Raw genomic sequence first — 25,970 nt, forward strand, 5'->3', positions numbered from 1 at the left:
AGCATCGTCTACAAATAGATTAAGAGGGCTACCCAGATTGCATTTAAATCGGTTATATAGCTTTGGAGTAGCAGACAGTTTATAGCAGTCCTTGGGGGACCACCAGGAATCATTTCTGTTTCACTCACTGGCTTCCTACCAGTTATTACGATGTGTGGCTTTACCGATGAAATATCACGAATCCAGTGACACAACTGAAACGACCTTCTAAAGGCTTGCAATTTGACTAGAATCCACTTGTGAAGACTGGTGTCAAAGACTTCTGAAAATCCAGAAATACAGAATCTGGAGAGATATTTTCTGGATCTGTTCTGTTACATGTCAATAGGCCGTTTCTCCGAGGAATATAAATATGATTGTGGAATTGTGGCTCTGCCTTCAGCGACAGTAAATTCTTCTTGTTTAGCACACTGACTTGTGTTGGTGAAGTTCCAACATCATCATTGGGTTCAATTATTCTCTGTCAAATAATATATATAGAAATTTGACATTATAAATCAGACAGTTCTGAGTATTGTATTTACATTTACAAAATTAGTAACAGAAAAATATATCTTACAAGTAATATCTAATGTATATGTGTGTGTCTAATATTTGCATTTTATCTGATAGTTTGCTTCAGTTACTCATCCGCAATTATTTAGGTATTTTCTGTATTATGTTGCGTATATTTACTAAAACGTTAAGCCAAAAATAAAATTATTCCTGTTTTGATATTGATAATGTTAAATATTTCTACTAATGTCATTATGTCATGTTCAACTGTCATCAAGGATTGCTTGTTTTATTTTTCAATTATCATTCGCTTGATTAAAGTACTGGCTTTGGAAATACGGTGGGGATACGTTGGTTTTCACTGACTTTTGTGAGCTGGTGAGCCACAGGGGAGGATGTGTGTATGTTAACTGAGTGTTCTCACTTAATGTTGATTCCAGTTTCTCATGCCCCTACGGGGTGTTTAATATTCATTTGTTACTTCACCAAATGGAGCTGGGCGTCGATGTGTGTGTGTGTGTGTGTGTGTGTGTGTGTGTGTGTTATGCGGATTGATCTTCTGATAATTCCTTCAGAGCTGAGAAGAGGGTTCCGCGGCAAGTGCGTTATATTCATTCATAATTTGCTTTACTTCTGCTGTGTCGTTTTTTATATGTTAATTTTCTTCTATGACGAATCTCTGTGGGCATTGTGGCTGAATTTAAGGAATTTTAGGTTAGTGTTTGTGTCCATTGGCCTGTCATTAATACCTATAAGGTGATATGCAAATGCAGAATGACAGCTGATCCTCTTAAGTGCCCTTCTGTGTTCATTGTGTCTGGTGCTGTATTTTCTACCTTTCTGTCCAACATAAACTGAACTGCAGTCTTGACATTTGAGCTGATAGCTTCCAGATGTGTGTTATTTGCGTTTGTACTGGTTGTCCTAAGTTTTATCTGTAGAGCTGTCTGTTCTGCAGGCTATTTTCGGTCCTTGTTTTTCGATCTGTTTCCAAATCTGTGAGTAGCTTTAGTGTTGTAGGTGAGTGTGTGCCATTGGTTTTTAGTTTGGATGCGCTGAATTTGTTTGTGCTTTGTGTGTTTATGTTCAATGTGTCCAAGTTTCTAGGTTTGTGTTGATCTATTCGTTGCCGGGCGTAGAGGCACAGAAGCTCTCACCTTCTGTGACAGCCAGCTTTTCACAATATCACTACAATTCTGCTTATATGTTCAGTTGTCTTTTGAAATCATATGCGATTTGTCACCATCTGTTGCCAAGATCGAACACGTGCTTCCGATATACGATAATTACTTGAGCTGTTTCTATATCTTTCGAATTTGCGACGTTCTCCTTTCGTCGATATCTTTCAACTGACGACATGTTCTCATACCTAGCTTCCCGTCCTGCAGTTGAGTCTTTATTTTCCACAGACACTGTTAACTTCAAGAAATAATCGGTTCATCCCGAAGTTCATATTCAGATGATATCGTTATGATATGAATTATTGACTGTCACCTTCAAAGCTATCACTAAACCCTACTGCTCTACCAGATTATTTGGGTTATTCCGACGGATAAATTCGAGATTTGTAGACGATTTGTTGGACAGCGTCTTCCTCATTGTAATTATCCTCTTCTTCTACATCGTCATCATGTTTCCCACTGTAATCCTCCTCCTCCTCCTCTTCTTCTTCTTCTTCTTCTTCAATATCTCAACCCTCAGTTTTCATTAGTGCATTGTTTTCTTTGGCTTTATTTTTTGTCTTGACCTATCCTTTTACGGAGTACTTATTCCAATCTCTGCAGAGGTTGAAAAAGGTGTCTAAGGACTTTTTCTAGCACAAACTCAGCTTCAGTTTGACTTTATCTACAGCAACGATGGTTTCGTACGTATATTTTGTCGAGAATTAAACATTTATTATCAGTTCTTAATCTGATTTGCAGTGTGCTAATATGTACATTATAATTCTAAGCGACACACCTAGAGTGATAATTAGTTTCCCTTTTTTGATATATTCTGGAGTTCAAGTAGCTTTTTACGTCTTTGTTATATATTTTCTAACAATATATATGAAAAATATAAGAACATGGATGCTATTGTAGCACTAATGGTTGTTTTTCAGGGTAGGGCGATTATGGTTAGTGTAAAAGATGGCTGCCACTACGCACCCCAAACCACTGGGTGAGACAATGATGGTTAGTTTAGAGGGATTACCACCTGGTTACAGCTAGATGGTTCAGTGATGATCTTTTGGCGAATGATGGTCAATCGACAAGTTGACTGCCATTACTCTCTACATTCTAATGGGTGGGGCAGTTCACAGAGTGTTGCGATGATGATTAAAGATGACATAAAGGTGCATCCTATGTGAAAGACGGTATGTCTTCCTAGTCATTGTACATATACACCACTGGACATTAAAATTGCTATACCACGAAGATGACGTGCTACAGACGCAAAATTTAACCGACAGGAAGAAGATGCTGTGATCTGCAAATGGGTTTTCAGTGCATTCACACAAGGTTGGCGTCGGTGGCTACACCTACAACGTGCTGGCATGAGGAAAGTTTCCAACCGATTTCTCATACACAAACAGCAGTTGACCTGCGTTGCCTGGTGAAACGTTGTTGTGATGCCTCGTGTAAAGAGGAGAAATGCGTACCATAACGTTTCCGACTTTGATAAAGGTATTATTGTAGCCTATCGTGATTGCGGTTTATCGTATCGTGACATTGCTGCTCGCGTTGGTCGAGATCCAATGACTGTTAGCGGAGTATGGAATCGGTGGGTTCACGAGGGTAATACGGAACGCCGTGCTGGATCCCAACGGCCTCGCGTCACTAGCAGTCGAGATGACAGGCATCTTATCCGTATGGATGTACCGGATCGTGCAGCCAGGTCTCGATCCATGAGTCAACAGATGGGTACGTTTGCAAGACAACAGCCATCTTCACGGACATTTCGACGATGTTTGCAGCAGCATGGACTATCAGCTCGGAGACCATGGCTGCAGTTACCCTTGACGCTGCATCACAGACAGGAGCGCCTGCGATGGTATACTCAACGACGAACCTGGGTGCACGGATGGCAAAACGTCATTTTTTTTCGGATGAATCCAGGTTCTGTTTACAGCATCACGATGTCGTATCAGTGTTGGGCGACATCGCGGAGAACGCACTTTGTAAGCGTGTATTCGTCATCGCCATACTGGCGTATCACCCGGCGTGATGATATGGGGTGCCATTGGTTACACGTCTCGGTCACCTCTTGTTCGCACTGAAGGCACTTTGAGCAGTGGACGTTACATTTAAGATGTGTTACGACCTGTGACTCTACCCTTCATCCGATCCCCGTGAAATCCTACGTTTCAGCAGGATAATGCACGACCGCATGTTGCAGGTCCTGGACGGGCCTTTCTGGATACAGAAAATCTTCACCTGCTACCCTGGCCAGCACATTCTCCAGATCTCTCACCAATTGAAAACGTCTGGTCAATGGTGGCCGAGCAACTGGCTCGTCACAATACGCCAGTCTCTACTCTTGATGGACTGTGGTATCGTGTTGAAGCTGCATGGGCATCTGTACCTCTACACGCCATCCAGGCTCTGTTTGACTCAATGCCTAGGCGTATCAAGGCCGTTATTACGGCCAGAGGTGGTTGTTCTGGGTACTGATTTCTCAGGATCTATGCAACCAAATTGCGTGAAAATGTAATCAGATGTCGGTTCTAGTATAATATATTTGTCCAATGAATACCCGTTTATCATCTGTATTTCTTCTTGGTGTAGCAATTTTAATGGCCGGTAGTGTATGATAAACTTTCTGAAGTAGAAAAACTTTTCCCAACGCAATGTGAAATTGAAAAATAAATTTCCGTGTTAGCAAATTAATAAAGAAAGAATTAACATAGTGATTCGTCCAGTGAGCACCCTAAAGTGGCATACTGAATATCTGCACCTGTATTTTCGTATTGAACTGTTTTATATTTAAATTGGAAAAACTGAATCCGAGGTATGAAATGCTTATGTGACTGTATGGTCATCCATAAGCATAACAACTACAGTCCACATCAATCTTGGAATCAATCAGTGGAATGTGTACTCGAACAATTGTCAATTGCAAAAATGGTTCAAATGGCTCTGAGCACTATGGGACTTAACTTCTGATGTCATCAGTCCCCTAGAACTGAGAACTAATTAAACCTAACTAACCTAAGGACACCACACACATCCATGCCCGAGGCAGGATTCGAACCTGCGACCGTAGCGGTCGCGCGGTTTCAGACTGTACCGCCTAGAACCGCTCGGCCACCTCGGCCGGCTTTCAATTGCATACATGGTTTATTTATGGTAGTACATGTTGTCTCCTCGGTATTATACAGATCTCCAAGTCATACCACTTATTTGAAACTCGTTACGAAATGAACCTGTACTACTAGTACATACGACGCGGAGAATGATTACCTGCGAATAATATTTTATTTTTCCTCCGAACGAAGATTAATAAAGGCTGTTTCTGAAATTAAAAAACAGGTGTCTCAAATTCCAGTGTGCTTCCACTTTGATACACTAGGAAGCCATATCGCATTGTCACCACAGCAAAATTTATTGGCACAGAGACCCGAAAATACTATGAAGACCTGGACAACACCAAGAAAAAGTTCAGTCACTCTGTTTTCCTCTCCTATAAAATAAAAAATATCGACATCTGAAATGTATAACTTCACTCAAACAAGCGACATGCCCTTGAGTTTCCATGACAAGAAATGCAATGCAGTTTCTTATAGTATATATTTTCATAGAAGAAGTGAATCGTTTTTATCTCGAGAAAACGTTTGTACATCCAGAACATCAACAGAACTCGAATTCCAAATGTAAGACTGCACAAGACACGCGCCAGCGGCGGCTTCCAAAAGGCAACTAACAGACAATCACAGGTCAGGTTACGTGCGGTAACTCACTGCTAGGTACACACGCAGCTTACCGGTGCCACGCTGTTGAAGATGAGCAGACATGCAATAACGCAGACTGTCATGTTCAAATGTATACCAAACGATCTGAATTTTGTGTACATTAACGTCATGTTCAAAAGTATCTGAGTGATCTGAATTTTCCGAAAACAGATGCAGTGTTCAATAGAAACCAAATGATTTGTTCGATGTTTTAATAACGCTTGATCGTTATAATCAGTAGTTAATGATATAACTCATGCTTAACAAAGTAACGTTTGACTTTTCTATAAACCATTTCATTTTGTTACCTATCTCACGCTTGCTCGACAATGCATGTGACTCTCGGCTTGCCGTAATATGGTACACCTGTGGATTACTTTGAAAGATCAGGCATCGGTCAGTCTGAAATAGCGGGCAGAGTATTTTTGTCTGTAGGATCGAGATACAGCTTGTCCTGGCTTCTCTGAGAAAATTACACGAACATTTCTGTCGACTCATCGATACATGGCATACTTTAGGATTGCGGAATTACTGAGTCGCTGATTAGGTGGAATTATAGGCAATAAAGGTATCTGTGTACTAGTAGAAGTAAGTCATGTCATGATACTGTCCTCTGTACATGTTTCATTGGGAGATTTTGCGCAATATAATATTATGACACCTCCATTTAGCAATCTGTTAGTGAAGAAAAGACTTCAGTGGCTCCAGTTATAAATAACGCTTAAGCTATCCACAAAGTGTGTTGAGATCTATCATGGGAGTCTAGCACGGGAACGTTTGTATGCAGTTTTTAAAAGCCGCATCGTTAGTGTCCTAATAGGCAGTCATGAAGGGTCTGAATAACATACCATACATTGCTTTTAACATTGGAATTCTATGCAGATTGCCATTAATTATCAAAGATTAAATCCTTAACAGAAAACTGTTTCACAATCTTTGTCTGTGCTTCTCCTCCTGATGCAGTGTCAAATGCAAACGTTTCAGTTCACTGACGAACAAATTCAGTATTAGATTCTCCGTTCAACTCATCTTTGAATAATCAGCCTTCTCTTTATTTACAATTGACAAGTTATATCTGTTATTTACAGGGAAACCAGAAATATCAAAATACCTGATAACCTCCTAACACAGTTTTACATCCTTTGCTGGAGACGTATTTGGTAAAAATCCATAGCGAAAGTCCTACTCTAACTGGCTCATTAAACATTAAATTAAGTCTGTTTAGTATCAACAAAATGTTCGTTACAAGTAACGCTCATTTGAAAATTAGGTGCATCTGCTCCTCATGTACCTTCTAAGAATGCTGCTAGTTGTCTGTCCGTTGCATAAAAAAATTCTTCTTTTCGAATAAAGATGATAGGCATTACATTCCAGATTATAATGTGAGCACTGTTACATGGGGTTACAGATGTGTGTGTGTGTGTGTGTGTGTGTGTGTGTGTGTGTGTGTGTGTGCGTGTGTATGTGTGTATGTTACATAATTTCGATAAGGAGAGCTGATCATTCAAGTAGGTTTTGAACATGGTGGTTCTTCAGATGATGAAGAAAATGACATAACTGCTGTGCGTGGAAATACTGTAACACATTTGGATATCTCTGAATATTGTGGGCTACATACTAATTGGATTCCTCGTTTTACGCAACAAAGGCTGTTTCAGTTTGAATGGATGCTTTCTTTATTTTACTTTCACAGCGTAACATCTTTGCTTCGTTTTAATGTCTGACAAAATACAACACTCTGATAGTTTACTTCATTTTAAAGGATGCAAAGATATTTATTTATATTTTCCTGCACCGTCAGCTTGGATTTTAAAATTTCCTGCCAGTACCATATCACGTATTTATCGATTTCCCACCAACGCTGTCTTTCATGTTTTTCGATTTTCACACCCACCGCTACTTTAGATTTTTCAGCATCTCACCAGTGTCATTGTCGATATTTAAGTTTTCCGCCCAATTCGGTGTGTAATTTTGAATTTTAACGCCGTTCACCTTCTTACAGATGTCATGGTCCCTGCACTTGCGTTTAGGTAACCTGACAGACATAGTTAAAAATGACCCATAATCCTCTTAGATACATTAATCAATACCATGCAAAATTTCCTTATATTTGGCTGAATATCAATGAAAACAGTGGTGAAGCTTCACTGAAACATATTTCTTTATTTAATAGGAAGAAATAGTGTTAGTCCAAGGCAAAACCAAATTTCCAGAACCTCAGTATATATTCGGAAGCAAACGTGAACATAAAGAAAGCTTCATTCGCAAGACTGTGTCATAATGCTTGAACACCGTGTATGTCCCAAAATCTTACATATTTCGGAGGATAATCTTGTCCTGTCGGATGAAAACTACACTGGAACACAGTCATTTTCTTCGGCAGCTAATCAATGAGCACACCTAAACAGCTTGTCCTCACGATCTCATATATCGCTATTTCTACCCAGTGGTTGGATGTTCGATTGCCTGTGGTAACAATACTTAAACCGTAGCTAAGCCATTTTCGTCACATCCCTTGTCCTCGAAGGAACAGTGGATAATGAGGACGTATATAAATAAACAGATCGCCGTTAATGCTACCAGTGCCGTTAATGCCCTAGTAGGAGTACTGTCCTGTCAAAACTAATTACTACAAACAGTAGAATAAGCGACTTTTCGGCGGGCTTACGGAGGCTTTCTTCAGGGTAGAGAGGGGCACTTTATATAATTATATCACATCTGTCGGTGTTAAAGTGCTTTTATTTTTTACCGAAATTACGCTGCTCTGTGGTGAATAGTGATATGAGGATAGCGTACGTGGTCATCAGTCCGAAGACTTGTTTGATTCAACTCTCCACGCTTTTTCACCTTATGCAAGTCTGTCCTTCTGACTGTTAGTCAGACACACTCATGGTGTGAGAGTTCGGTCCGTATGTAGAAAGGGGATAGCGCCCGATCTGTCTGAGTTTGACCGAGGGCAGATTGTGATGGGCCGCAGGCTCCGCAGGAACTTTTAGTAAACTGAATGGCCTGTCCGGAGTTCGACGAGTCCTGTGGTGAGTGTCTTCGATATGTGGCGAAACCGCTGTGATACCACGTCCAGACATCGTGGGGTAGGGCAGCTAACCTCATTAAAATTTCGGACGTCGTAGGCTGGGGAGACTGCTGAAACAAGACAGGCGGCGAATTGTGGTGGACCTAGAGTGAGATTTGAATGCCGAGCAGTGTACAAGAGTGAACACACAGTCCACTGAACGCCCCTAACGATGGGCCTCCGTAGCCGACGACCCATGGATTTGCGAATGCTAACAGCATGGCATCGGCAACTATGACTGAAATGAGCACGAGACCATCGGGCACTGGACGCTGGCGCAGTGGCAGAGCGCCGGACGGTCTGATGAATCGCGATACCTTCTGCGCCATGCAGGTGGCAGGGAGCGAGTCTGTTGTTCTCGAAATGAACAGCTCCTTGACCCTGTACTGTGGGAAGGAGGCAAGCTGGCGGCGGCGGCTCCATTATGCTCTGAGGAGTATTCACGTTGACGTCCATCGGTCCAGTGGAGCTCGTGCAGAGCACCACGATGGCCAAGGAGTATCGTACACTGGTGGCAGACCATGTGCACCCCTTCATGAGGATGACGTTGTCCGACAGCAGTGGCATCTTTCAACAAGGTACTGCGCTTTGTCACAAGGAGTGTGATGGGCTGATACGAGGAACTCAGAGATGAGTTCCAATTGATGTGCTGCCCCGCCACCCAACTCACAAGATTCGAGGCCGATCGACGCATCTTGGATGCAACTGAACGTGGCGTCAAAGCTCATCGTCACCCTCCCCGGAATTTACTGGGATTAGGTGAGTTGTGTGTGCAAATGTGGTGGCAACTCCCCCCCTCCCCCCCAGCAATCTGCCACGCTCTCATTGCTTCCATGCTAAGTCGCGTCGCTGCTGTTATCAGTGGCAAAGCTGGACAACAAGAATGGTTCAAATGGCTCTGAGCACTATGGGACTCAACGGCTGAGGTCATTAGTCCCCTAGAACTTAGAACTAGTTAAACCTAACTAACCTAAGGACATCACAAACATCCATGCCCGAGGCAGGATTCGAACCTGTGACCGTAGCGGTCTTGCGGTTCCAGACTGCAGCGCCTTTAACCTCACGGCCACTTCGGCCGGCGCTAGACAGCAGATATTAGATAGGTGACTAATTTATAAGCAAAAGTACGTCTGAGGTGATCATACATGTATTGTTAACTACTATTTGTAAAACTGTTTAAGGCACTCCTTTGACACTGATTTTCTCATCTTAACAATTTGCGATATTCTATTTGGTTCCATACTTCAGTTTCTCTGCTGTGATGCATTTTTTATCTTTGTTTTTACAGAGTACAGACTTCAGTGCAGTTCTCATGTGCGCCTCTTTCCTTCCGGTACCAAGTAGTCACGTGTTCCTTTACTGCTGGGCCGCACACAATGTAACCGAGCAGGTAAGTACGTGTTGGAGATTTGACAATGAGAATCCAGAAACATCAACGTCAATTTCGTTAAGGAACTTCTTTTTTAATTTACCATTTACAAACTCTGCGTCCGAGAAATTCATAAAGTCAGTGGAAATATTCAATTTTTTAAAAGCCATGTCTAAATAGATTTACGACAGACGTTGAAACAGTCTATGTTTGACCTCATTATGCCCTTACCTTGACAGTAACGATCACCCGAATAGTCAAACATGATATTATCCGCTTTCTGTCCAACGAAATACGTTACTGATTTGTTCAAGCTATTCATCTCTTCTCTTATTAAACGCCCCTCCCCCCCCAAAAAAACAAATAAAATAAAAAAAAGGTTCAAGTGGCTCTGAGCACTATGGGACCTAACTGCTGTGGTCATCAGTCCCCTTGAACTTAGAATTACTTAAACCTAACTAACCTGAGGATATCACACACATTCATGCCCTAGGCAGGATTCAAACCAGCGGTCGCCGGTTCCAGACTGTAACGTTTAGAACAGCTCGGCAACCCCGGCCGGCAATAAAATAAAAGACAGTGAAATAAAATAAGATAAAATGTTAAACTGAGAGAATGCTAACTGGGCAACAGACAGTGCTGGAGGCATCAGATGTCGTCAAGTATAACATTAGATGTCCTCACGTGCTAACACTGAAATATAGCTAGGTTGCAACCAGAAGTTGCTGTGCGCAGAATTTGGTAGTGTGCCGAGCAGCTATGCTAGTGTGGTACTCCGGAATGGATAGTGAAGGGTAGTAAGCTGCCCTCTTTGAGCGGGACGGCAGAGATTTAGACTTTGGAGTCAATTACGATCTAATCCAGCAAACATTTGAATGAGAAATCTTGGTTCATTAAATGTGAACTTCACATGTACGTTTACATGTCTTCTCCGCAAATCACCTTGAGGTCTCTGGTGGAGGTACGCACCTACAGAAATATGATTTCCTCTGTTTATTCCCTGTTGTATTCGTGAATGGTGCAACAGCAGAATGACCGTCAGGAGGTTTCAGTAGCTGCTCTCGTGTCTTTAAATAACTGTTGTGAAACTTCGTTGAATGTATACGGGTGCCTGCAATTTGTCACATGGAAATCTCTATGTGAAGCAGTTTGCTTTTCTTCTAACGCCTGCCACTAGAGTTAAATGAATAACTCCCTAAAGTTCTCGCTCTTACTAAATTAAATATTGACGAAGTGTACCAGTTTTCGCTGTATCTTCGTAATCTCCTTTATTAATCGTACTTGCTAAAGGCCTCAAATAGATGAACATTTTAACGTCACCGTTACTCTTTAAACGGATTGAAGTTACATAAGGTAACTGAGTAACGAAAATACTGACATTCTGTAAGTTCTGACTTGAAATAATTAGCAATGAAGGCAACGTTACAAAATTTTCATGAAATATAGTTTCTCTGATTCTACCGTGAACGCTTTTGCATAAATTGTTAAACAGTTTCAGTAGCAACTATAAAATAACTATGACCTACAATTAGCTTGGACGGCAGTTCTTTTGATAATCTATAAACTGACTGTGGAATTTAATGCCGTTTTCTTTCGGATGATGACACGTAACTTATGAATGATCTCTGTAATGTAAAAATGATTGCAGGTCCTCTCGAAATTGAAAGACAAAAGATAGCTGCACATGGAGTGGCACAAGAAATTTACGTGGACCAAGAGAAAAGCTTCCATATTTTATTCCACGGTTACTAATTTATAATGAAAGAATTAGTGCTTTAAATGAAATAAAAATGATTTTAACAATATACTTTCAAAGTAACTGACACACATGCTTACACTTGGTCATCACATGGACTAATCGATACCTATGACAGAAAAACAAAGAAATCTTGTCTGTGAACGTAATACTTTAATATGATTCCCATACATTTAAGTATTCCCGGCATCTGATTACACGTTTGTTCTCCGGATAAGAATTAAAGCTGAGCACCCATCTGAACTAACATCCGATCAAAGCCGATGATCTTTGTCCATTTAGAGATTACATTTATGGCTACAGCTGTGGTATCTCTGATACAGTTCATATATCCCAAAAGTTTCAATCCTATCGGTTGGCCACTCTACAGTGTATGTTTCCACATTTTACATTAGGAAGACGAAGGGGAAAAATCTGTAAATTTCGGTTGTGACGCCATAGCATCACTCATCAATCGCTCGAATGAATGTTCCGTAAACCACGTGTTTAGAGCATAAATCAAATTTACTTGAGATTGATTGGATGGATCTCAGACGGGAATCTACTTTCCCTGTAAGAAGTTTTATGCACTCATTCCAACTGATGTTTAGTTTTGATTCTTTTACGTTTGTTTCTGTTTCCAATGATTAATCGCTGGTAGTTTAACTGGACAGTACTGGTTGTTACCATCTACTTATACGCTACTTGCGACGTACCCGGAAGCTGTTTCTTAATTATTCTCAGTCGGCCGGGGTGGCCGAGCGGTTCTAGGCGCTACAGTCTGGAACAGCGCGACCGCTACTGTCGCAGGTTCGAATCCTGCCTCGGGCATGGATGTGTGTAACGTCCTTGGGTTAGTTAGGTCTAAGTAGATCTAAGTTCTAAGGGACTGATGACTTCAGAAGTTAAATCCCATAGGGCTCAGAGCCATTTTTAATTATTCTCAGAAAATCGGCCTTTCTTCAACACTGTATAAAATTAAATCGAGCAACCTGCAGTGGAATGCGTTCCGATCTAACTGACGAATGCTATGAATCACACCAATGAAGTAATCGATTTGCGTTCACATACATCAGTTTTCTTTCTAACTCCACGTAAGTAGATAGAGCGCCCGCAGTCCTTTTTAAGGGGGCCCCAAACAAAGTAGTTGTGTCATCGCTAGGCGTGGAGCCATGACCCATGTTTGTGGGCCAGGTGCCTGCCTGTGTATTTTATGGACCTGCTCGTTTTCTCTGATTGGGCTCTCCCCTCCCCTCCATGAAGCAAGTCACTGTGAGTGTCGTTTACCTGTGTCGGTATGTCAAAGTCTCTAGTATTTCGTGTCTATCGAAAAGTGAATATTCTCCTGTACACAAACTGCACTGTCAACAAGCTCCACTCATCTAAGAATGCACAACGCCCGAAAATTCTATTTCGAAACGGAATTTGGAGACTTTGACACACACATGTACGGCAGTATTACAAAACCAACACTAAAACTGAATGCAAAGTGCCCCACTATCTTCCAAACGTAACAGTACTAGTAGCGAATACCTTTTACTTTTGGCATTGAATGAAAGTGAGTGAACTACTGGATTCTTAAATTTTCTTCTGTGAGGATGTTAAATTAATTAACGTTTACTGTCCCTCTCCCAGAAGCTGATATATTCAGTACACAGTCTCTCTAGGCACTGGACAGTCATGTGTTGGCCACTCAGAGCTCAAAGATCCTGCAGTTGGCGTCTTCTCAGTGTCGGCAGCAACGGTTGGCGGCGAAACGCGGAATTCTTATCTTTCGTTATCAATATGTGCTGGATCAGTTTTCTTAACGTTTTCAGGGACCGAAAAACCTTCGGATGACGTTGGATTATGCGGGAGTGCTGCAGCAAAAATGTACAAGGTGTAACGAGTGTAACCGCAGATATTTCTCTTGGGAACTGGTGAGGTGTACTGAAAAACATTACATAGGTATTTACGTCATCTGCAGACAAATAATTACAGATATTAGAGGTTGTATGTTTTTAAGTTGGTCAGTATTTACAAGTACCTGTGGCAAGGGCAAGCCATTAATGCCTATTTTCTCCTATGTATCAGGTCAGGTGTTGAAGTGTGAATACTTGGACGCAAAATGGTACGTCTATAATGACAGACATAGTCCACTTAGCCGTGCAGTTACGACTATATAGAGAACACCAAATCATAAAGTTTGTGATGCGTTTGTATGAAGATTGTTGGCTCAGAGAAAAAAAAGCCAATACACTGCTGTGCATACATATGAAGGTACCACACATAAATACATCTGCACTTACGTCCGTTACACCTGTCCATTCAGTTTCTTTAGCCAGTTACGGGGTCTATTCGGGGAGTGAGGTCCGATCGGTGGCAAAAAGGAAACCACTGTGAAAATAAAAAATGCTTTACTTGCAACAGTTAGCTACACCTTCCAGCTACTTCTCTACATAGATGCCGCTCCGATTTAGAGATCTGTCGTAGCGTTGTACCTACTTTCCAATATCCTGTGCTTCCTGCCAATTCTCTACACTGGTCCACAGCTCGTTGTCTGTGCCAGAATGTTGTCTTCGTAGCTAGCGGTTCATGTGAGCAGAGATGAAACCCAGGAATAGTCAATTATGGGCTTTATTGTGTTGTCGTTCAGAAGGAAACGCATGACAGTTACGTTATGTGGACTGCATGACATCAGGCAAAATCTCACACCAGGCCCTCATACTTGGCGGAAGACACTATTGTTGTGAGCATCTTTAAGAGCAACGTGACGTGATCGACGGGCATACTAGCGACATTGCCCAACACATCTGTTCAAAGTTTAATTCTGTTTTCACTGTTCCCATTTCCCGCCCTATCGGACCTTTCCTTCCGAAGAGCCCTCGTATAGTGAAACCTTGCAACGGTATACCGTATATGCAGAATCAGTCTCTGTCAAATGACGTCACGAAACAAAATGTTCTTTGTTCTCAATGCATGTATTTGTGTGAATATTCGCTACTAAATACGGTTGTTACGCAAAGCCACGATTGACGCTGAGGTCACTGAAAATCGATCTTTTGCCACGTCGTGTTAATCAGTATAATTTACTCTCTTTTCACAATTTTAATAACGTTTGTTGAACACATTTTCAAGAATTTCAGCATCGGCATTTGCTAAACTTAACTGAAGGCTGTGCCCCAATGCCCTTTTTGTGCACTCGTGTGGGCACATGTTAGACAGTTCCTGTGTGCTCTAACCGTCTGTCATGCGGTTGTTACTATGATTAATTTCTCCACACTTTTCTCCGTCATTCGGAGGTCAATGCCTCCGAACGTCACCGTGGTTTTCCCCCGTCTCGGGAAACATTCATCACCCTTCTTAATCGTGACGCTACACGCTGCGTAGTTGATGGTTGTTTTTTGTAGTATCCCTGGCTCGCCATTGTACATTTACTTCGGCAGAGTTCATTCTGTACTGTTCGGAATCATGTATACGCGTGCTCGCGCGCGCTTTTTGCAACTTCCTGTAAACTTTAATTTTAAAATTTTGAGTCATCCTCCTCGTCGTTTCCATCAGTCAGCTGGCTTCCTTGAAACGTTCTTCCACTTTGGCTTCACACTGACACCACAATAAAGGTTCGCCTCTGCGCCACCGTATGGCGTAATCTCTCCGTCATTAACAATAATTAAGATAGTTGCTTCATTGGTTCAACACAGGTGTCGTGTCTGATAATGTTATGGGAGCTGCACAGTATTTCAACGAGACAGCTGTTCGTTATTTTTAGGTGCTTACTGACATGTTGCTACAATGAGTCGGTAATACATACGCTGTGCTGCTTCCACAACAGTATCGGACGCGACACCCGTGAACCACTGAAGCACTTATTACGTCCTCAGAGTCTCAATCAGCACATTTAAAATAATAATTTATTCATTTATTCATTCGTATAGTTTTCGAGGGGATTAAAACTATCTATCACTGCAACAACCGTCGATTCTTTAGTGGCATTGCAGCAACAGCATCATTCGTAGAAAGCCTCACGTGATCCTGCTAAGTTGTCCACAAGATCATTTATATTCTATAGCAAACCGTAATAACCCTACAAGACTCCGTCGGATTACACCAAAAGTTTACATCTGACGGAATCGTCATGTTGTGAAAGTTGTGCTCCCATATAGCTAGAAAGACCTGGATGTAGTCATTAAGATGCTATTATATTGAGGAACTTTGTATTCTGTCCATTAAACGGTAGTGAGGAGTTTTATTGAACGCCTCCCGAGAGTCAAGGGACACCGTATCAGTCACTGCACAGGTCTATCTGTGACAGTTTGGCTCCCTCTGGTGATTACATCGAGCTGAAATTCGTATGAGTTCCGGAAGTCCCAAATGAAACGACCCTGAATAAAAAAAAGAAAAGCACCGTTGCTCAGTGACCTATGAGCCACTCGCATATGTATTTGTCCTTTACAACTGTATGAAAATTATGTATATTTACAAAAGTAATTTTGTGCGGTATATCGTTGCTGTATGCTTAGCAGCGAGATCGTGAACTAATTGTATAGCTGCGTAGCACAGATTGTAGTGAACAGCATAGCAAGGACAGATCCAGTTTTTATGCCTTTCAGTGCTTACGAAATTGCATGAGGAGTTCTTTGGCAGCTTATGTTACTAAGTGCGTCGTTATAAGTTTCAATTAATTTATTGTACTAAACCATTATGAATTAGGTAAGTTACATTTACAGCACAGTACACTTCACTGAGAATACACCCAGCAAATAACTGAGGACGTAGGTGGCAGATGCCGCTCTCAGAGGGAAAACGAATATTTTACTAATGATGTTTGATGTATTATCAAACCAAAATATGTCACAAACCATTCGTTAGATATTTTCAGGAACAGAGTTTGTGAAACCAGCATTAAAATAAAAAGTTATTTCTATGACTAAAAAGTTATTTATGTTGGAACTAGTGTATGTTGTTACTGCAGGATACGACCCACCGTACACAGACATATGTGCTGTGAATGAGATTCTTCATGTATTACTTGTGTCATACTTTAGCTCATGGATTCTGTATGGTATCTGAGGAACAGTGTTAAACGAAAGAGAATAAACAAAAGCATTTTCTTGTGATAAATCTTAACCTGAAATTTCACTAGTTATGAATGCCCGAATGCAAAGTGAACCAAACACCAAAGAAAATAATTTTATTACGCCATCTGACTGCCCTCATTTATGAATCGCCATAGACAAACATACTTCACACAACAGATATTCCTTGGCGTCTTATAATACTTCCTGTTGATCACTGATTAACTATCACGCTATTAAAACTCATTTAGGATCGTATAAGCAACATCTAAATTTGACTTAATCAGAGGGTGTGTACCAAAATCAAGAGTTTGGTCTTGAATCGACAACACTTGATTATTGTGAGTTGGTAATGTAACCTTATCATAAAAAATATTATCACGATGATAAAGCAGCTGGTCCCCTGAAGATCTCAAGGCAAACTTACCTTTTGTGATCTGAATATAATTTACTAAAATGAAAGAATTCTTCGACATATCAGTAATTCATATGACAGTAGACATAGTGGTAACTGAACTGTTTATTCAATTAAAGATACATGATCGTTTCTTCCATTCCTTCTGCATGAAGCACGTACGTTCTCGTGGTTGCTCAGTGCCGCCGTCACATAAATACATGTCATGCAGTTAAACTGATGGAATGAATCGTAAATAAAGACATGAGACCGTCTTTAACTTTGAAGTTGTTACTGGATTCCAAGAATACAAAGGTTTTACACCTAACAATAAGATTAACGGTACACGGCTCACGTCGTGCTCTCGACACAGTCATACAAAGAGCTCCTCCATAATGTAGATTTCATTAGTATACAACACGCAAAAACATTTTAGTGAGGGAAATACGAGCATGCTAAACTCAGCCACAAATTAAATACGGTATATGAACAGAACTGGGTCTGCTCACATTCCTCGTAGCTCGAAACAGCACACTGCAAAATCCCATTATCTCAATAAGACTAGTCTTGAAGAAATATTACCTTATATTCCAGAGTTACATATAATTCTGTTTACAACTTTCCCAATTCAAACCCATAGGTGTTTCCATACATAGTTCTCATTTCTCAGCATAATTCTGTACAGCGACGTTCGTAAGCACTCTATATCACACACAGGCGTAATCATACCTTCACTCAAGAACACTCTAAAACAGAACACTCATGAAGGAAAAGCCTTTGATCCCATTCAAAACTCGTAGGCCACGTGGAGTTTATTCTCGCACTCGCTTCTGATTGGCCAACGCTGCTGTCACCTCTTGGAACTTCGGCATAGAAAGTAGCTTAACATACGTAGCTGTGAATGTACAGAAGTCTATCATTGGGCACAGGTATGACAGTAAAGAAAGCTCGCGAGTAGTAGATGTGTAATAAATATAATATACGGAATTTGGCAAATATAACAAACAAATTTTAACGTATTTATGCGTTGAACGATGAGTGTCATTTCAGATGTAAGGCGTCTCAAGTTCTGCTGGCAATATGCAGGAGAATGGGCCACTCTTGAGAAAGAAGATAGAAGAAAACTGATCTTGCTCGGGATACACAGCTGAACTGCTTCGCGTATCAGCACGTGCGGTGGACCACTTCGAAAAATATAACTACACTATCGGATGGCCGATTAAAAGGTTATGAAAGTTAAAATCAGTCAACAATGATACGTTTCAGAAAGATCGTTTCTGATAGACCGGTACTGAGGTATTTCGCACGTCACGTAACCATCACCCTACTCAAGGTACTTTCCGGCTGGAAAATGTAGTACCAAAATGTACAAGAGCCCAGCCTCACACAGCAGTCAAAAGAATTATCAAGCTAACGGCAATGCCTACCTGGATGGAATGAGGTGTAGCGTCAATGAAATTAGCGATAAAATTAATATCAAAATTGCTAACACGAAGCAGACAAAGTGCGAGAATTCCGATGCCTCGGGAGCTAAATAACAATATGACCGAGAAAGGAAGAAGGATATAAAAGGCAGACCAACACAGGCAAAGGGTGAGTTCATGAGCAACAGAGATGTTCTAGCATTAAACATTGCCCTTAATTGCAGAATTAAATGTATGAGAATGTACATTTTTAGCACAATACTGAACTGAAAGGAATTGTGGACTGTGGGAAAATTGGAAAGGAAGAGTATCGAAGCGTCTGAGAAGTGGTTCTAATGTAATATGTTGGAGATTAGGTAGACTGAAAAGAAATGAGGAGCCTGGCCGTAGAATCGACGAGGAGAGGAACTTTGGGAAACACAAGAACCAAGGACAGGTTTAAATGTTATGGTAATAATTTAGGCATATGTAATTGTGATGTCAGATGATAATATCGGGTCGTACTACCACTGCGTCATCAGATGTACTTAAAAGAATGTTTGCGCTGGGATTTGTCAGTCGTAAAATGGTGATGAATGTGAACATTTGTAATCGGTGCAACAACATTTATGTACATAGCTGTTATTTAAAAATGACATGCCGACTTCCAGTATAGCTCACGATATCAACATAGACATACATTGAATATCACCACTTACTCTGCTGAAGGAGAAGATTGTGTAAATATATGTACGTTTCTATTTCATGTATCGCAAACCTTGGATATAGTTGCGTGTGTTGTTATGGTAGTTTCTGTATCATAGTATTTTCGGTCTCATCTTCCGAAGATGGCAACAGAGAATTGAAGAACAGGTCATCTATATGAATAAATGATTTTAGCGATTATGGCAGCTGAAAATTTATTCAGCTTTCATAGAAGCTTGCTGACATCCTGCTGAAGCTTGCCATTCAGATTTAGAACTTCGCTGTTTGCCTAAATTGCTTAAGGCGAATTACTGTATGAGTACATTGGAAGGGCGTGACAGAGTTCATACTAGATCTCGTCCAAAGAAAGGCCTAGCGAGGTAGCACAAGGTCCTCACACCCTCTCTTACCCACATTTCACTACTTATTTTTTCACCTCTAATTTAAGGTCAGAGGACAGGTGTTGAAATCAAGCAGTTTTCTTATGGTGGCGGAGGGAAACATTTCAGACATACAGCAACTAAGAATCGACACGAAAGGCCTCAAGGAGTGGCATAAGGGCGTCAATTGAGCCACTCCTTCCTTTGGGGTGTTGCTTCCACATTTCGCCATAGAAAATGACAGCTCACAGTCCAATGAGCAATAGGGCAACTTTCTTGACAGCGTTCGACACTGTTAACACATCACAAATGGCTGAAATCTTCCCTAAGGCCTCTGTTGCTGCAACTCCATTGAAACTGATCGAAGTCATTTGAAGTGTATCGCGACCACAATTTCTGCTCTGATATCCAGGGACCATTTAGAGTCTGTTTGTGCCTTTTCAGCCCTCCTCTTGCATGGATTTCTGCGGCGAGATTACAAAGGGGTTGCAAAATTGACAACTATGAGAATAAAAAGGCAAGGGGTCCCTCCAAGACCTCTGCTTCAGAAAACATCACCAATGGCATCTACAGAGGGTTAGTTGAACTCTTTAAAAGGTACCTGTATAGAGACTTCAACACACGCTCAGCTGTGTTGCATTGCTGCTCCTCTAGCGCCTGAGAGGAGTAAACCCTTTCGAAACCCCTTAGATTCTGCCTGCATGAAGGCAGGTTATAGAGCAGCACTGGAATGAAAGTGGTGTCGAAACCTCTGAAGAGGGGCATCTTTAGAGTCCTAAACAAAGATGTATATGTATCATATAACAAATCGTGGGCTAACAGATTTTTTTCTGAGTGCAGTAGGGCTGCTTAGAATTTTCAGCCAATTTTTACATAATACAGGACCATGAAGTGTGGATTTTAATGTGATACTATTGATCTTTTTTACACTCAGATCGTAGGGACGACGATGGTCGACACTTCACGTTGTCATCTACTGTGCTGACCTTTACCATTACATAAAAAGGCACGCAACAAATGCTAAAATGAACCAATGTGTAACTCCCTTGTATATCGTCTCACCAGTGTGCTCTCACTATTGGATCAAGTAATAATACAGGAGATGCAGAACATGATTCCTCTAAGGGAGAGGGAAAGCGGGTTTATGATGTCACATACATCGTCAACTTCGTACCAGTCACCTTCTTGGTCACTGTGTCTGACTGTGTCATCATACAGGCAGACATTTTTGACCAGCTATTCCCTTGCGACCTCCTGCTATATAGTCAACTAGGTCGACCTTTAACGACCCAGCAGGATAACAGTCATGCACCTAGAATCCTAGGGGAGGAGGTAATAAATCACGGGAGGGGTGGTGTAGTCCTATGGTGCCCCACAAAGGAAGGGAAAAAGACATAAGTCATCTACTATTCAGGTGACAGGTCTGGAGGGGGCTCATAAATCATCCCATTGTTCTTGGTGTCAGTTAGGGGTGGGGAGGGTGATATAAATCATTCCCTTGCTCAAGGATTAGCATATTCTTTTGTGTATGACAGGACGTACATGGGACAAATAGAGATGATGTGATATTTGTATAATTACAAGGATTAGTTTATTAGCAGCAGTAAGAAATAAATATCCTCTGTTCGTCTGTCCTGCCAAACTTTTGTCCTCTGTCTGTAACGACTTCTTCATTGGCAGGGCATTAAAACCTAAAGTAGTGTTTTCTCTTCAAGACATAAATTTCAATCAATAGATCATGCAACATGTTACTGTGCTACAACAAATTCTGTTATATTTGATGTCATGTTATTTGTAAATTTTTCTGTTTCACTAGTCCTGTAATCTGACACCTTATAATTTTACCTGTTGATTTTTATTCTTGCATGTTTATAAAGTTGTTTTGAAAATAACACGCCAGTGTATGTTGGCAAATTGTGCATTTTCCCCTTCGTTTTTGCTATGCGTATTTAATGTACAATTTTAAATTTCAAATATTCAATTAACGATTTGCAAGTACACATTTGATATTTTGTGGTAATCTTTTGCCAAATAAAGTAATGTTAAGTCTTCATATCACACAGAGGGCGTTCCAAGCCCCTGCCACACTGAGGTCTGCTGTATAGGTGAATGTAAACAGCGGCTTCAGTTATTGTGATCGTTTCGTAGCTTCTGTTACTGATAATAACTAGACACCAGTACCTACGAGCTTTGATTTGTACACTAAAGGTACGTTCTTACCAACAGTTGGTTTACTCTGGTGTATTTGTGGTCTTTTGTTTCTTATTCCTAATCACTATGTGAAAATTTTTAACTTCCAGCAATGAAAATAATCATTTTTTGATGTTAATAATTCAACAAAATTACGGCCAACGCTGACCTTCCGTCTAATTTTTTTCTTGAATTGTTTTGCTTTCCGTAGGCAGAGGTGGTAGTGTTCTCAGCATACAGCTGTTCCTGGGTAGAGGCAAGTGGGCGTTTCAAGCGCGCTCTCAGGATCCTCATCAGCCGCGCCCAGAAACCACTGGTTCTCACTGCTGGACACATCTACCCTATCAACAGGGAAGCCTTCGTCTCTGTAAGTGTTATCATGTAGGCTTTAATGTGAATACTCTGTGGAACCGCATAAGTCTATGATACCCCAATCATTCTTCCAAAAATTGTCCTATCATGAGGTAAAATGAATTACTAAAATTTGCTGACTCATTGCTTTTCCAAGCGCACTACATTTACGTTAATTTGACGATGATAGCACGTATTAGTTAAAGTCGAAAGTAGTAGTTCACTCCACGTCTGTCTTAATCGTTTTAAAGCCTAAAGACTGAAATCTGAGTTGTAGCACAGTTACTAATACAATGAAAGGCGAGAATAGTGCAGTTTAGGCAAGGTTACCCAATTTTAGTTACGTAAATATTAACAATAGTTTGAAGGTCGTCAGGTAAAATTATATATATATATGCTAATATTCATTATCTGGTTTCTTGTTGTTGTTGTTGCTGTTGTCTTCAGTCCTCAGACTGGTTTGATGCAGCTCTCCATGCTACTCTATCCTGTGCAAGCTACTTCATCTCCCAGCACTTACTACAACCTGCATCCTTCTGAATCTGCTTAGTGTACTCATCTCTTGGTCTCCCTCTACGATTTTTACCCTCCACGCTGCCCTCCAATGCTAAATTTGTGATCCCTTGATGCCTCAGAACATATCCCACCAACCGGTCCCTTCTTCTTGTCAAGTTGTGCCACAAACTCCTCTTCTCCCCAATTCTATTCAAAACCTCCTCATTAATTATGTGATCTACCCATCTCATCATCAGCATTCTTCTGTAGCACCACATTTCGAAAGCTTCTATTCTCTTCTTGTCCAAACTATTTATTGTCCATGTTTCACTTCCATACGTGGCTACACTCCATACAAATACTTTCAGAAACGACTTCCTGACACTTAAATCTATACTCGATGTTAACAAATTTCTCTTCTTCAGAAACGTTTTCCTTGCCATTGCCAGACTCCGTTTTATATCCTCTCTACTTCGAACATCATCAGTTATTTTGCTCCCCAAATAGCAAAACTCCTTTACTACTTTAAGTGTCTCATTTCCTAATCTAATTCCCTCAGCATCACCCGACTTAATTCGACTACATTCCATTATCCTCGATTTGCTTTTGTTGATGTTCATCTTGTATCCTCCTTTCAAGACACTGTCCATTCCGTTCAACTGCTCTTCCAAGTCCTTTGCTGACTCTGACAGAATTACAATGTCATCGGCGAGCCTCAACGTTTTTATTTCTTCTGCATGGACTTTAATACCTACTCCGAATTTTTCTTTTGTTTCCTTTACTACTCGCTCAATATACAGATTGAATAACATCGGGGACAGGCTACAACCCTGTCTCACTCCCTTCCCAACCGCTGCATCCCTTTCATGCCCCTCGACTCTTATAACTGACATCTGGTTTCTGTACAAATGGCAAATAGCCTTTCGCTCCCTGTATTTTACCCCTGCCACCTTCATAATTTGAAAGAGAGTATTCCAGTCAACATTGTCAAAAGCTTTCTCAAAGTCTACAAATAATAGAAATGTAGGTGTGCCTTTCCTAAATCTATTTTCTAAGATAAGTCGTAGGGTCAGTAGTGCCTCACGCGTTCCAGCATTTCTGCGGAATCCAAACTGATCTTCACCGAGGTTGGCTTCTACCAGTTTTTCCATTCGTCTGTAAAGAATTCGCGTTAGTATTTTGCAGCTGTGACTTATTAAACTGATAGTTCGGTAATTTTCACATCTGTTAACAGCTGCTTGCTTTGGGATTGAATTATTATATTCTTCTTGGAGTTGAGGGTATTTCGCCGGTTTCATACATCTTGCTCACCAGATGGTAGAGTTTTGTCAGGACTGGCTCTCCCAAGGCTGTCAGTAGCTCTAATGGAATGTTGTCTACTCCCGGGGCCTTGTTTCGTCTCAGGTCTTTCAGTGACCTGTCAAACTCTTCACGCAGTACCGTATCTCCCATTTCATCTCCATCTACATCTTCTTCCATTTCCATAATATTGTCCTCTAGTACATCGCCCTTGTATAGACCCTCTATATACGCCTTCCACCTTTCTGCTTTCCCTTCTCTGCTTAGAACTGGGTTTCCATCTGAGCTCTTGATATTCATACAAGTGGCTCTCTTTTCTCCAAAGGTCTCTTTAATTTTCCTGTAGGCAGTATCTATCTTACCCCTAGTGAGATAAGCCTCTACATCCTTACATTAGTCCTCTAGCCATCCTTAGTCATTTTGCGCTTCCTGTCGATCTCATTTTTGAGACGTTTGTATTCCCTTTTGCCTGCTTCATTTACTGCGTTTTTATATTTTCTCCTTTTATCAATTTCATTCAATATTTCTTCTGTTACCCAAGGATTTCTACTAGCCCTCGTCTTTTTACCTACTTGTTTCACTGCTGCCTTCACTACTTCATACCTCAGAGCTACCCATTCTTCTTCTACTGTATTTCTTTCCCCCTTTCCTGTCAATTGTTCCCTTATGCTCTCCCTGAACCTCTGTAAAACCTCTGGTTTAGTCAGTTTATCCAGGTCCCATCTCCTTAAATTCCCGCCTTTTGGCAGTTTCTTCAATTTTAATTTACAGTTCCTAGCCAATAGATTGTGGTCAGAGTCCACATCTACCCCTGGAAATGTCTTACAATTTAAAGCCTGGTTCCTAAATCTCTGTCTTACCATTATATAATCTATCTGATACCTTCTAGTATCTCACAGGATTCTTCCATGTATACAACCTTCTTATATGATTCTTGAACCAAGTGTTAGCTATGATTAAGTTTTGCTCTGTGTTTCCTTCTCTCCCTTATCCTACTCTCGAATTCCAGTCACCCATGACTATTAAATTTTCGTTTCCCTTCACTACCTGAATAATTTCTTTTATCTTATCATACATTTCATCAATTTCTTCATCATCTGCAGAGCTAGTTGGCATATAAACTTGTACTACTGTAGTAGGCGTGGGCTTCGTGTCTATCTTGGCCACAATAATTCGTTCACTATGCTGTTGGTAGTAGCTTACCTGCTCTCCTATTTTTTGTTCGTTATTAAACCTACTCCTGCCTTACCCCTATTTGATTTTGTATTTATAACCCTGTATTCACCTGACCAAAAGTCTTGTTCCTCCTGCCACCGAACTTCACTAATTCCCACTATACCTAACTTCAACCTATCCAATGCCCTTTTTAAATATTGTAACCCACCTGCCCGATTAAGGGATCTGACATTCCACGCTCCGATCCGTAGAACGCCTGTTTTCTTTCTCCTGATAACTGTTCCTTAACGTTACTTAAATATAACAATCTTTCAGACTGTGTTTAATGGTTATTTTACTATAACCACTGATGCAACTAGTCAGAAAGAAGAGTTTAATACACAACTGAAAAACTTGTAATTGTAAATCAATTTTTCCTTCTGGCAAATGTGTTCTACAACAACCTCACAGATGCATACACTTTTCAAGTATGTGGGTTCTTTAGGACTGTGTACCCTAAAGTTACTGTGCTTATACAATTAAAACATAATGCTCGAAACTCTGATACAATGAAGGAGCGTACAGACAAGCGTTACCACTGAACGAAAGTTAGTGTAAACCAATAACATTAATGCACTTCTAGAAACTTATCTCAGTGTTGTTGAGATAACGTAGTAATATCTAAGATTATATTTGAAATAGAAATTAAAATATCTAGAAAAAAATTTACCTGAAAATTTGCTTTGGCTGATTCGAGTAATAGTTCAAATGGTTCAAGTGGCTCTGAGCACTATGAGACTTAACTTCTGAGATCATCAGTCCCCTAGGACCGTAGCGGTCGCGCGGTTCCAGACTGTAGCGCCTAGAACCGCTCGGCCACTTCGGCCGGCTTGAGTAGTAGTAAAGTTGCTTAGTGTCACCTTTCTATGTACGTTATTAGTT

The 25,970-nt window shown here is 40.8% G+C and overlaps 1 protein-coding gene across 1 annotated transcript in view; it reads left to right on the forward strand.

The window, feature by feature from the left end:
* The window catches only part of LOC126419472 (odorant receptor Or2-like), a 51,616-nt gene that overhangs the window by 22,275 nt on the left and 3,371 nt on the right, over positions 1-25,970 (forward strand). The window contains exons 3-4 of the mRNA XM_050086660.1: positions 9,787-9,888; positions 21,940-22,095. Coding sequence (XP_049942617.1) covers positions 9,787-9,888; positions 21,940-22,095 — 258 coding nt within the window. The remainder of the gene's footprint in view (positions 1-9,786; positions 9,889-21,939; positions 22,096-25,970) is intronic.

The sequence above is a fragment of the Schistocerca serialis genome, chromosome 9, assembly GCF_023864345.2.
Source record: "Schistocerca serialis cubense isolate TAMUIC-IGC-003099 chromosome 9, iqSchSeri2.2, whole genome shotgun sequence".
Classification (NCBI taxonomy): domain Eukaryota; kingdom Metazoa; phylum Arthropoda; class Insecta; order Orthoptera; family Acrididae; genus Schistocerca; species Schistocerca serialis.